Here is a 13,590-nt window from a genome sequence, read left to right on the forward strand (position 1 = left end):
CTTCACACAGCAAGGACATTTGGTCAATTTATGAAGCATCAAATATACAGTTTCTTATGTACAAAGTGGACCAGAGGTGAGGGGGTGGGAGACAGCAAGAAACAAAAAGAAAAAAAATGCAGTCAGTTTGGCGTCTTCCAGCCATGAATTCTGGGAGAAAGGGCAGAGAGTGGCCCATGCTGCAGAAAATACATGGGCTGGAGCCCACCCACCCCCTCCTCTCTTAAGAGGTTGCTATTTATAATATATTGTATATACACAGGAATCTCTGTACAGCAACAAACCCAACACAGGAAGTGCAGTGCAGGGTAGGGATAAAGTGCATGCTGGGGGGAGGGCAAAGGGTGGGAAGATCTGATATGGAGAATGGGGGGAAGGAGGGAAGGAAGGAGAAGGGAGCCCAGACCCCGCAGGATGGAACTGGGAGCAACCACAGCAGGGCGAAAACCTACTCGCGGTACAGGCAGGACTCCTGAGTTCCTTCAAGGCTGTGGAGTCAATTAACGGAGGATGGAGAAGCTGAGGAATGGAGGCTGAGAGTTGGTGAGCCTCCTAAAACCCTCCATTAACTGGTCCTCTGATTATTTTTCCCCATCCTCCAAAGAGCTAGAGGCCAGAAATCCTGCCTGCTTTTGTTGAGCAGTTATTCCTAAAACTGGTTGATGTGACCCACTGGCATGACTTGAGGAAACTCACGTGTAGAGTGTAGCAACAATTAGGTTTATTAAATAATTCTGGTTCCTGTAAGGTTCCAGCTTTTGCTGCCTCTGAAGCCGGGTCCTTCTGCTCACACACTGCAGAAAGAAGAGCCTGCCTTCAGAGAGGGTCAGCCGTTGCCCGTCACTACTCTGGCTGGGCCTCCACTTTTCTATTTAGAAAAATAGTGTGCTTCTACTATCAGAAGCACCACTTTAAAACGTAAAATAATTTCTTCCACCAACATTCATAGCATCTCCTTAAAAATATACAGACGAGGCACTGTAACTTTTATGTTTTGAAATCATCCTCTGGCACCCTTGAGCCTACCTCCATGTCCCTTTGCCCGGAGTCCTGTCTCCACACGGACTAGACTGGGGAGGGTAGTGGCTCAAGGTAATGTCTTTGGGGAAGGGAGAGTGAGAGGAAAGGTTAGGCATGAATGGGCTCCATTAGCTTGGTTTGGGACAGGAAAAACCGGATCCCACCTTTTTCTAGAAGCAAAGGAATGAGGAAGTAGGGGGTTAAAGTGCATCTAAGCTCCCAAGGAACCAGTGTGTGTGGCAGGTGGTAGTGTCTCTCCCCTATTGGTAGGCAGAGAAACACTCTAGGATAAAGGAACAAATTGGGTGGGAGGAGACAATTACACCCCACCCTCCACTCCTATATTCCTCTCTATGCAGTTCAGTGAGGGAATATATCCAAAGAATATATAACACCCCCCACCCTTTTAAAATGTTTTCAGTGCAAACCCCTTGATAGGGGTGGGAAGGGAGTAAGAATAGCCCTTTGTGAATAAGAACTGAGAGGGCAAGACAGATTCCTTCCCATGTTTCCCCAAAATACTGATGATCTGCCCTGCTCTACATATTATCTTCCTTCCTTCCTTCCTTCCTTCCTTCCTTCCTTCCTTCCTTCCTTGTAAACAGCAGAAACTCATAAACTCTGTGCAAACTAAAAAGGAGAGCCTCCTTTCTGCAAAATGCCAAGGAGCACCAAAGCCCCCGTCTCCATTCCCTCCTACAGAACAAGCCAACAGGCAGAGAAGTGGAAAAAGCTACTTTATAAAACTATGAAAAACTATCCTTCAGAAAGATAAAACCCCTGGCGACCACCAGATGCCACCAAGCAGGGGTGGGGAGAAAGCATGCTGGAAGCATCCAGGCAGCAAAACATTAAAAGGCTTGGGGAGGGGGAGGGGAGAGAAGCAACCTGCAGGCCCCGGGCCAGGACACACCGGGCCACAGAGCGCAACGAGGCGCTTACAGTGCCTTTCACTGGGAAGCAAGGGACCTGCCTGCAGCTGCCCTGCCTTGTTGAGACTTCTCTCCGCCCCCCCCGCCCCCCCCCCCCCCGCTTGGTAGGCAAGGGGGACACAAACAGGAACACCTGGGCAAGGGAGGCATTGCTCCCACCTGCAAAAACAGAAAAAAGTGCCAGACCCTGTTGGCATAGAGCAAGGCTTCTCTTCCATGCAACTACTACATGCTTAAGTCAAGCCCAGGAGCCCACACGGCTCAAAAAAGAGAGAGACTGGTAACTATTTTTGCCCCTCTTTGTATAGCTGAGAGTTACTACATTCCCATCTTCAACTGACTGGGGATGTTCAGGGCTGAGCCCTGAGAAACTAATGGAAATAGTGCTTTAGATGGACTGAACATTGCTTTTTAAAAAGGAAGTCATGCTAGAGACAGCTTTCAGAACTGCTGTTGGGGTAGAAGAACCACTGGCCTGGCTGCGTGTGTATGGCCCACCTAACGGTGGCTGGGAGTAGGGCAGTAGCAGCTTCTCCAGCAGACTCATCATCACAAGGCTTATCAGGGCAGCCTGAAAGAAGTGGCAGAGAAGCAGTTCCTAGGTTGTGTGAAGTGGGCCTCAGCCAGTTCCTTTCAACATTCAATCAAGAGTTCAATACAGTAGCAAAGCTTCCTTAGCCTTTTGTGGCATCAAATCCCAAGTGGGGAATTGGCTGCAAACAGAACTCTTGGTCTAGAACAGGGTTTCCCAAACTTGGGTCGCCAGCCATTATTGGACTACAACTCCCATCATCCCTATTTTCTGGGCCTGCTAGCTAGGAATGATGGAAGTTGTGGTCCAACAACACCTGGAGACCCAAGTTTGGGAAACCCTGCTCTGGAACATACCCACCTTTAATTTGCTGCTGTGGCCATCTGCTACCGCTCGTTCACAGCTGCTATTAAAAACTGGAGCAGACAGATATTTTAAGTTAGGCGGGGAGTGGGGAGCAAGAGGCTCTCCTTCGGTCATCCTTCTGAGCTGAAAGCAATGCTCTTCGGGCAGGTCTGATAAATGGCCACCTGCTATGTAAACAAGACACACGGAAGGCAGCCATGGGGGACTGCCTGCTACTTGGCTAACATTTCACGGAGACTTGGTGCAGGTGGGCAAATGCTGGTGCACAGTCCAACGCCAGGAGCAAAAGAAGTATCAGTCATTCGAGAGAGTGGGATCGTGCAAAAGTGCAAGTTCCACTCTACAGCTTATTCTTATGCCTTCAAAACTGCCACACTGCACAAGTTGTCCCTGGCACTAGCATGTCTGACTTGCTTTGCACAAAAACAGCAGATGGTGCAATTAAACTGTTCCTGGACTGTTCCACTTTGAACTGCAAGGGGAAACTGCACTGTCAGATCCCCCCCCCCCCGCACACACAGCTAGCGTATCAGGGAAGAGAGGCTGGAATCCGCCCTGGCACCTGGTTTTTTAGACCACCCAGAAACAGTTTTACTGCTTCGCATGCTGTTTGCATGAATGAGGTATACATACACCATACCATCTTCATCTGTAGCACATTTAGGGAAGAGTCCAAGGGGAAACACTCTGCGTGGCAACAGATCACAATGGCTGCACAAATGCAGAAGTTTTCCCCTCTCGCACCTCATGTTTTCAACGTCTCTGAAAAGTTGCCGCATAGTCCTCAGACACCCCATTTTCTGACCAGAAAGGGGGAGGGGTGACACGAAGGGAACAGAGAAGCCCAAGTGCTAAGTGGCGCCACCCTCAGGCCACGAGTGGGGTTGCAGATCCCAATTTCTTCCTTTCCGAGGCATTGGTTGGAAGGATGCCCTCTCTCAGTTCTGATCCTAGGAAAAAGAGGGAGGGGGTATGGAGTGGGGAGGAAGAAGGGGAATGGCCAAAAAGGTCTAGACACCCACTGGCCCCCACCCCTCCTGACCACCTCACAGCTGTGATGGGAGAAGCCCCGAGCTCCGATATTTATATATTTATAACCTATCAACTCCGTGGTGGCGGTGTTCCTCACACGACGGTGCTGATTCTGTTCACCGGCTTCTGTTTTGGGTTGGGGGGCCCTTGGGAGGGCATGGCTTGAGGGCCCCCCTGGTGCATGGAGATGTGCTGGGGCAGGGGGGAGGTAGGGGCAGCTGGAGAGTGGGGACTGAGGGGCGTGTGGGGGGACGGAGGCGGGAGGGGTGGGTAGGAAGGGTGTGGGGGGATGGGGGAATGGGGAGGGGGCATGGGAGGCTGGCCGTGGTGCTGCTGAGCCGGGTGGGCAGGGTGGCCGTGGTGTCCAGGGTAGGGCCCCATGCTGGGGGGCGGAGGCGGCCGCTGCATGAGCTGGGCAGGGTGGTGGCTGAAGATAAAGTGCTTTGGGGCCTGGGGCCTATGCAAGGTGTGCTGCCCACTGACCCCCGACTGATGCAGCTGCTGGGGGTAAGTGTGGGCCAGGGCATGCTGGGGGGCAGGGCTGTAAAGGGGCAGCGGCGAGGTGGGCTGGCGCCCATGGAGGAAAGGGGGGTGCTGGGAGGCGGCGGCGGCAGCAGCCATCTGGTGGGCGCGTTTCTGCTGGACGGGCCGGCCGAGGGTGTAGTGGTGGTGGGGCTGTGGTGTGGGGAAAGCGGGGACGGCCTGCTTCTGTGGTGGGGCGGAGAGCGGGGGCTGCTGGGAGTGGTGGTAGCGCTGGACCTGGGGAGGCAGGGGGTTGGAGGGCAGGGCTAGTGGGGGCGGGGGTGGGGCCGGCTGCTGGGGAGGAGGGGGCTGCTGGGGGTAGGGAGGAGGGGGCTGGGCCGAGGGGCCGTGGCAGTACTGGGCGTGGAGAGCCTGCAGCTTGGACTGGCTGCCATCCGGGAGAGACGGGTGGCTGTGATGAGGGTGGTGGTGGTGAGAGGAGGAGGCCGAGGAGGAGGAGGCTGAGGCCTGGCCAGGGGGCGTCTGAAAGGGGCCCTTCCCACGCTTGCTGCCAAAAAGGGAGCCCAGGAAAGACGAGGAGTTTGAGGGGGGCCGAGGCTGGGGCTTGTACTCCTCGGGAGGGGGAGGCGGTGGCACTCTCTGGTGGGGGCGTGGGCTGCTAATAATAGACCCCTGAAGGGATGTAGGTGGGTGGAGGGAGAGGAAGCAGAAAGGAGAAAGAGAGACACACACAGAGAGAAAGATGGGGTATTAGACAACTGGCTCCTATAATTCCCCCACACCTATGGGGCTAGGACTTGAGACTCACAGGTGGCCATACTTTTCTGCCTGCCTGAAGAAGGGTTGGCTTTAACTAAAAGTAATTCAGACTGGGACGAGTCCGCCAACTCTTCTGCACCAAAGAAATGACTTCCCACATCCCTTAAACCTCTGTGTCTTCCTCTGCTAAGAGTGGAAGTAAATGCGAAAGAGAGAAAGAAAGAGAGAAGAGAGAGGCTGCAAGGCAGAGAGTGGGAAGGCTTGGGGAAACTCCACCTGTGTCCCTCCCCCCCCTCAATCTCTGGCTCCCTTTCCTCCTCCTCCTCCTCCTCCTCCTCCTCCTTCAGCCCACTTACTTCAATTGTGCTGTCCAATGATCCCACGCTGTTACGGCGGCCCCGCTTGCCTGCAACAGAGCAGGGGTTAGCGAGACCTGAACTCCACCCTGCCCCTCCCTTACAGCCAACACTCCCACTTTGGAGGGGAGGGAAAAAGGGGAGCCCAGGCCAAGAGCCCCCCACCATCCCGCAACCCAATCCCACAAAGCACAGCAACAGAGCAGAGGAAGAGTTAGCAGAAGACAGGACCTAAAAGACAGAGAGAGTCTCCTCCCCTCTCCCACTTCAGTCAGATGGAGGGTGGCCATGGTCTTACGGGCCTATAGGAAGCAGGGGGCCTCTTCTGCTCTGTGTCATTATCTGTGTCAAAGTATGCCCTCAGCAGTGTCCTGCCCCCTCTTTAACACACACACACGTTGGGTTTCTTCAGGCACTTCCAAGCTGCTATTTTAGGTGGGATTCAGTCACAGACCACTGCATTCGAGCTGCGCAATTATAGCTGAGTGAGAGGTCTTGTGCAACAAACCCATTTCCTGAAAAGTTCAGACTTTAGCAGTAAGGGAAGTGATAGGAAAATGTGTGGGGTAGCACTTTGCTTTGATGCAATGTCATCTAACCTCTGGGATAGGCAGCATTAAGCAATAATCTCCCTGTGAACAAATCAGAATGCTCAATAAGCACCCTTCCTCACAATCAGGTTGGCTCCAAAAAGCAATAGAGACACATCCATCCACCAAAAGCACGGAGTCACCAGCAAACAGCAGCCACCCAATCAACACTACGAATCCCAAATCCTGGGGCTCAATGTTTTTTAGTCAGATTTGTGGATTAGAATTAAAATCATGGTGGATGAAACATTATCCATACGTTACATGTTCTTTTTAGCCAGTAGAGGGAGCCACAATAATTACATTCTAGAGATGGGCTGATTTCTGGAGTGGAACCAAAATCAAGCAAAGTTTGAGAAGAACTGAGCTTTTTAAAAAAAATCTGGATGGCACCAAAACATCCATGCGAAAGACAGCGCGTCTTCAGTGGAATCAAGTGTCAAAGGCTTTTCTGGTAACCCCCTGCTCCAGTGCATTGCAAGTGGCACTGTGTGGTCGACATCAGCAAATAAAAACTAGCATGCCAAGGAGAAGGTTCAGCCTAGACTTCTCCATGGCCTGCCATTTTCCTACATGTAGGGATTTTACTTCTTCATTCAAATAAGCAACTGCCACATCTAAACCCTGAAGTGGTAGTCTCGAAAAATGCCCTACCAGAAAACTGGTATGAAGTGGCCCAAAGTCTGGAATCTACAAAAAAGGAACCCAAAATGGCTCACGAAGCTTTACTAGAGGCATGCAAAGGCCTCTAACACACTGGGGGGCGGGGGGGGGGCGGTCAGTGATGTCATGCAATGGTCTACTTTAGAGGCCCTCAAGGATGCCTGGCAAAGCCTGGCATGCTAGAAAGATCCCAAGACCTCTCACAAATTTAATTTCCTGTGGAATCTAGTGATGTTTCTTTTAAAGTTCTCATCAGCATAAACCCAGAAATTCCTTCCTTATCTTCATCCCAGCCTGAAGCCCACTAGGCTCTCCCCTTCTGGAGCCATGGAAGGTCCTGACCCCCAGCCCCTCACCAGCGTCAGAGAGGTCCCGAAGGGAGCTGCTGAGGGCACTCCGCTTCAGCCCTTCTCCCACAGTGTAGGCATCCTCCAGGCTACTGCGAGTCAGGGTCCCGTTCACGGCATCCTTGGGCCCAGATGAGGGGGAGGCATTGGGGCGCATCACGCCTTTTTGCTTCTCTAGCTCCGCTGTGTGTAGAAGAAAAAGAGAGAGGCGGTGAGATTTGGGGGCCATTCTGCTGGATGCTTCTCAGCCCTCCCCGACAAACAGGACTTGCTTCCAGTTTACACCAAAGGAGTCCACAAGTGATGCTTGGAAATAATAAACAAAAATCATGAAACATTTGTAGGGTTTTATCTGAAACAGGGGAAGAGAACCAGCAGCCCTTGAAATGTTGTTGAACTACAATACCCATCATCCCTGAACAGTGGGAGGCATCTAAAGAAACTGGCGTGGCTGCATAAGCAGCTTACAGATGGGCTGAGATGTAAGAAGGGCATGCATAAGAAATGGAAAATCACAAAGGTGGCGCCTTCCCTGTGGAAAACCCTCCCTTCAGATGTCAAGGAGATAAAGAACTATACAACTTTTAGAAGGCATCTGAAGGCAGCCCTGTATTGGGAGGTTTTTAATGTTTGATGCTTTTTATGTTTTATATATTCTGTAAGCTGCCCAGAGTGGCTGGGGAAAGCCAGCCAGATGGGTGGGGTATTAATTATTATTATTATTATTATTATTATTATTATTACCCATTTTCATATCCATTTCCATAGCAATGAGGACTAGAATCACTTAAGTATTGTGTAAGGCACACAGTTCTGCTCTCAAACCCTCTTCTCACCCCCCCCCCTTGGCTTATTACAAACCTCAATTCAGGCTAGCCTAGCAGCCTCACAATTATTTGAGTCAGGGCTTCTTTTCAAAAAATGGAAAGTGGTGCTTCCCATGAATTTCTGTTTGAAGAATGGATTGAAGGATATTCAGTGAGTAAGATGACTCTTCCCACTGGACTGGATAGGCAGGGCCTTTCAAATCTTTTGCCTCCTCTTCCAGGGGAGGAGCCATCCTGCCCCCCCAGAACTAACTGGCAGAGTTGATAATTCATCCCACCCCCCGCAAGATAAGCATAGCCATGGTGAAGATGCCCAGCACAAAAACCTATGCCAAAACAGACACAGTTTGCATTTGGAAATTACATAGCACAACACTTATACTCTCATTCAAACCAAGACAGCAAAAATATGTGAATTCACACTCCAAAAGAGAATGAAGGGGATATAAGGAATGAAGCACCACTTCTTGGTTTCTCTGAAAATCTGAATTAAATTTGGACATGGAAGAAGAGTCTGGACATAACACAAATTATTGTGATGAAAAATGCTGAGCTGTGGATCAGAGGACAAGGCCCCAACTCTGAAGCCCAATGAGCCAAAGTAATGGCTACTAGGAAAACAATTTTCAACGTTAAAAAAATTGGATTAGGAACTAAGGGGTCAAAAGGCAGACTCATGAAAGCTGTAAGAACCCAATTTAAATTCCAAGAAAGGAATTGATATATGACCAGGGTGCAGGACAAATAACCCCCCCGAGGAAACATTTAAACATCAGATGGGAAGACAACAGATCCCTATCCAGACAAGAAAAAAACACTGCTAAGGGAGGCCACTTGTCTTTTGATGGTGATGGTGCTAAGTCCCTCATTTATCCCTTCCTGAAGAAATGGAAGAAAATCGTGAATGTCATGCGAGAGAGGACCCACCCCAGACCAGGAACACCAAGACAGGTAAGACTTCCAGGTAGAGCAGTAAATACATTTGGTTGATGCGCTTCTGGAAGCCAGTAAAATCCAGTGAGGTCAACCAGATCCTGTCAGGTGGAAGAGGTCTGGGTGAGGATGGAACACTGAACCCTAACTGAGAAGATCCATGTACCAACAGATTCAGCAGATCTGGAAACCTTGGAGACCTGAGCTAAAATGGAGCTATAAAAATCACCTCTGCCCAAAAGGACTGAATCCTGATAAGAGGAGAAAGAACTTGCCTAATATACACCAGTACATTCAGCTAACAATACTCCTGAATGTTTTAGTACCAGCTTCTCTAGCTAGATAAGCTTCTCAACCTCTGCACAGTGGCAGGATCCTGCCATGCCATGGGGGCCAATGCAGTGCCAGCCATCCCCATACTTGAACTACCACTTGAAAGGATGTAATGGACTACTACAAAGCTTGGGAGTTGCTGTTCCTCTTAATTAGGCAACAGAAGGAGGAAAGCATCTTCTTGTCCTTCATTCTATTTAAAAAATCTTCAAAACTCTCCAAAGGAACTATCTGTCAAAGTAAGGAATGAGGAAAATTTATTTTGCATTAATAATGTACACTTTATTTACCTGAACTGTCAAGATGTAGGCAGAAAAAACAGGCTAGCATATTGAGGTTGTATCTACCCTCATGCATAAGCCATAGCCAAGTTACACATACTGTACAGAAAACTACATGGAGTGTATTTCAGGGGTTGCTTAAGACAATGAGTTGAAAACTGTGAAAAGAGAGGCAACTATATATATTTAATAGTTAAGGAAGAAGCCTCTTGAAACTCGAAAAATGACAAGCTCATCTTGTCATTTCATCCAGCAGGGTAATTCCTCTAGGGAACTCCTAAATATCCTCATGAGGTAATTAAATAAATATCATCATTTCAGACTGTAGCTATTTAGAAGGACCAATTGTGCTTGTAAATGCCTCCACACAGAACAGGGGCCTCCCCTTCATTTTGTAAACTGCTTTGAGCTTTTTTGTTCTTACACTCAAGTCATACATAAATTTTACAAAACAAACAAGTTACCCAATGGGGGGGGGGGCTTTTGAATCTCATTAAAAAAAAACCTGAGGGAATTAGTGATGGGGGGAATAATGATAAGGAAAGCTAGAACAACTTACTGGGAAAATCCCACTCAGTCTTGCAACACAACTGAAGGCTTATAGAAAAAGCACTGTAGCTGTTTTGGCAGAAGGAAAAAATATTTAACACCCGTAGCCAGGGAGCAGGCTGAGGGTTCAACAGGCTGTTTCTCAGTAAGCTGCAAAATCTGGCTGGCTTTTGCCAAGAAAGGGCTGTGAGTGGGGGGGGGGGGGATTCAGGTGCAGATTCCAACTCCTTCTTTGACACTTTTGGCAGAAGCAGCCTTGAGAAAAACTAATGGAGGAGCTTAAAAGAGGAGATAGGCTATTTGATGGAAATCTGTGGGATCTCTTCATTTTATGACTTTTAGATCTCCCTTCTGTGTTTGCTATGAGGAAGGGAGTCTTTAATCTCTCTGTCAATGCAGTACCCATGAGAGGAAAGACCCCATGGCAGAAAACATGGGCTTTGAGACCTGTGAGATCTGCCCCCTTCATGTCTCTTAGGTAAGGACCCCTGATCATTAGGTCCAGTCATGTTCGACTCTGGGGTTGCGGCGCTCATTTCGCTTTATTGGCCAAGGGAGCAGGCATACAGCTTCTGGGTCACGTGGCCAGCAGGACTAAGCCGCTTCTGGCGAACCAGAGCAGCGCACGGAAACGCCATTTACCTTCCCGCCGGACATGCTTTCGAACTGCTAGGTTGGCAGGAGCTGGGACCGAGCAACGGAAGCTCACCCTGTCACGGGGATTCGAACCGCCGACCTTCTGATCGGCAAGCCCTAGGCTCTGTGGTTTAACCCACAGCGCCACCCGCGTCCCTCTGTCTCTTAGGTAGGTGCTTGCATTTGTACTTATGTGTAGAATGCCTTCTAGATTGGGATCTGGTTCTCTTATGACCCCTAGACCTGTGTATAGAGCCTTTAATTTCCTTAGAAATATATATCCATGACATAAATTTAAATATATATATCCATGACATAAATTTAGGAAATTCCCTTTTCCTGGGGAAAACCTCAGAAAGGTGTGTGGACTGAGCACTGCTGAGGACCCCACTCATGACACCTGGAGAAGGCAATATGAAATATTCCCTGTGTCTGGGGACTTTCAAAAGAGAACCCTCAGGATCCTGCCCCTCACCCATAGTGGGCTGCAGTGGGAGTGGCAGAATATCAATGAAACATGGCTCAGCAGCCATGACACCAAAAATAAAACAAAACAAAACCTGGTCTCAGCCAACTCCTACAGACAATAAACAACACAGAAGAAGCAAGAATTAAGGCAAAAGAGAAACAACAAAGGAATTGTTTTCCTCACAGAGAAAAAAAAGAACCTGCTAACTTGACCAGAAGTAGGGCAGAACTGGAGGGTGGCCCCTGGAAGAGGAGGAAAAGACTCAAAAGGCCCTGCCTATCTAGCCCAGTGGGAGAAGTCATCCTATTCCCTGAATGTCTTCCAGTCCACTCTGGCAAACCTGGGCTGCTGGATGCTGCCCCAATGATGCCATCAGCAACCCTCATCCATTATCCCACCCGCTGCCTCCCTTCCTATCCATGTCCCCCCTCCTGTCCTTCAACAATCCCCACCCATCACTCACATTCCACACGGTACTTCTCCATCTCTTGCACTTCAGCAATGGATTCCCGCAAGTCACTGGTGAAGCGCAACCGATCCTGCAGGCTGGGGGCATTGAAGATGATCAGGACTTTCCTCTCCCCACCAGGAACAGCTGAGAGCAGTTTAATCCCGAACTGGTAATCTGGGTGGCAGAGAGTGAGATGCTGGGTGACTGTGGGCCCCACTACTCACCCTCCCCTTCAATGCGGGTAACTGGCAACACAGAGCTGGGCCCAGGCGAAGGGTTTGCTCCAAGATGGGGAACCAGAACGTCTCCAGCTACAGACAAAGGCATGAGCAGTAATGAGGTCCACAATAGGTATGGGGCTGAAGGCACAACATCAGTGTGGATCACTGAGAGGAGCTCAGGGGGCTAATCACGGAGAGGATGGAGAAAAGATGCTGATCTGGGAGAGCTGATAGTATGTTGTGCTGGTTGAGCCCTGGGTGGGTGCAACAAGCAGGCTTCTAGGCTCCTATATCATGACCTATGGTTAAGAGAAACTCACATGAATTCTGGAAGAGCTGCAACTGCATCTCAACAAGAGGGAAGCTCTGGCGGAAACTGTAGGTCACAAGGATCTTCTTCTTCTGGAATATCTTTGTCACCTAAATGGTGTGAGGAGATGCAGTGGGAAAGCAAAGGATCGATGAGGAGTAGAGAGAGCAGTGAGCTAACTGTTCACTAACCCAAGCACAGTGCTCAGTCACCCAATTGGCTGAAACCTGCTTCTTTCCTGAGTTGCAACAGTCTAACCTACAAGTTAAGAACTTATTTGCTCTTATTGTCTGTTCAACCCATAAGGTATTTTCCTATGGATGTTTTCAGAGCAGAGTGGGAGCTCAGAAGAAGCTTGGATGGAATGCGGCATGGATGTTTAAAACAGATTCATTAATTTAATTTATCCACAGAGTCCTTTTCTTTACTATGTGGTGCTACTGACAAAAACATTTTTTTTTAATTAGTCAGTCTCCTGCATTGAGACAGCCTATTACCTCATGGCAATGGCCATGTGGCATCACAAAAGCACTGTGGGGGAGAACCAGGAGGCAGCAGACAGACAGGCAAGTATAAAGCACAGCTCAGCAGTCATAGCTTCTTCCAAGAAATCTTGAAGATTTTTGTGACAATGTCCACAAGGTCCAACTTCACCCAGGCATGTCAAAGCAGGTGCATGGTGAGGCAGCCAAATCTGCTCAAAACAAGCAACTCCATCATCTAACCCTCCCTCCACCACCAAAACCTGGTCTTAGCTCCCTGCTCTGACCTTACCACTAACAAATCGTTGAACAGGAAGACCTCCCTCTGGTGCAGCCCAAGCCTCTGTGGCCGGTTGGGGTCAGGGACCTCATACAGCTGGCAGCAGCAAACCAGGCGCCTGTGGGGCAAAGAGAGAACCTGGGTGGGACAGACAGACAGAAAATGTTAGGAGTGGAGCCAAAAAGAGGGACAGAAACCTTCAGTAAACCCAAATCCATCTCCTCAGACAGCCTCTTCCCACTCACCGGCTTTTTGCCCACAATCATTCGCTCCACTGCTTGGACCTGAGATACGTGGTCATCATTGGTGCGCAGCTCCCGACTCTGAATTCTCTGGTAAATCCCTACCAGCAGGTCACGGGGAATGTCCTCACCGTTATCTACCCCTGGTGAAGCAACAACAAAAGAGCAAGTCCATAGGCTGCAAGAAAAGACTAGGCCAGATTTAGTCACTCTCAAAAGCAAAAGCAGCTCTGTGAAGTGCTTTCCATAGGTTATTCCCATGAGTCTTTGCAACAAAGTAAGCTAATAATATTATTTCATTACTGAAGACAGAGGTTGGAGGAATGAATGACTTATCTGATGCTACTACTAGCCAGGCTTACATCTGCTGGTGCACACAGCCTGATCACTACTGCTTTGGTCTTTCATTTGCACAAGGGGCGTAAACAAACCAGGAAGGCTAGCATTATGACTGAATGATTGTAATTTCACCCTAACATGCCAGGTTTAATAAGCC

General features: G+C 49.3%; 1 protein-coding gene across 12 annotated transcripts in view; it reads right to left on the reverse strand.

Moving 5' to 3' along the window:
• Position 1: 1 nt before the first annotated feature.
• The window catches only part of IQSEC2 (IQ motif and Sec7 domain ArfGEF 2), a 168,088-nt gene continuing 154,499 nt past the window's right edge, over positions 2–13,590 (reverse strand). For 8 of the 12 annotated variants that reach the window (XM_080987297.1, XM_080987302.1, XM_080987303.1 and 5 more), the window contains 7 exons: positions 13,098–13,237; positions 12,865–12,990; positions 12,101–12,200; positions 11,572–11,733; positions 7,090–7,263; positions 5,481–5,530; positions 2–5,037 (listed from right to left, as the gene is read on the reverse strand). In XM_080987297.1, the coding sequence (XP_080843423.1) occupies positions 3,976–5,037; positions 5,481–5,530; positions 7,090–7,263; positions 11,572–11,733; positions 12,101–12,200; positions 12,865–12,990; positions 13,098–13,237 (1,814 nt within the window). In that variant the 3' untranslated portion in view covers positions 2–3,975. The remainder of the gene's footprint in view (positions 5,038–5,480; positions 5,531–7,089; positions 7,264–11,571; positions 11,734–12,100; positions 12,201–12,864; positions 12,991–13,097; positions 13,238–13,590) is intronic. The other 4 variants (XM_080987301.1, XM_080987299.1, XM_080987298.1 and 1 more) reach the window with 4 other exon arrangements.

Source organism: Podarcis pityusensis (assembly GCF_964106645.2).
Source record: "Podarcis pityusensis genome assembly, chromosome: 17".
Lineage (NCBI taxonomy): Eukaryota > Metazoa > Chordata > Lepidosauria > Squamata > Lacertidae > Podarcis > Podarcis pityusensis.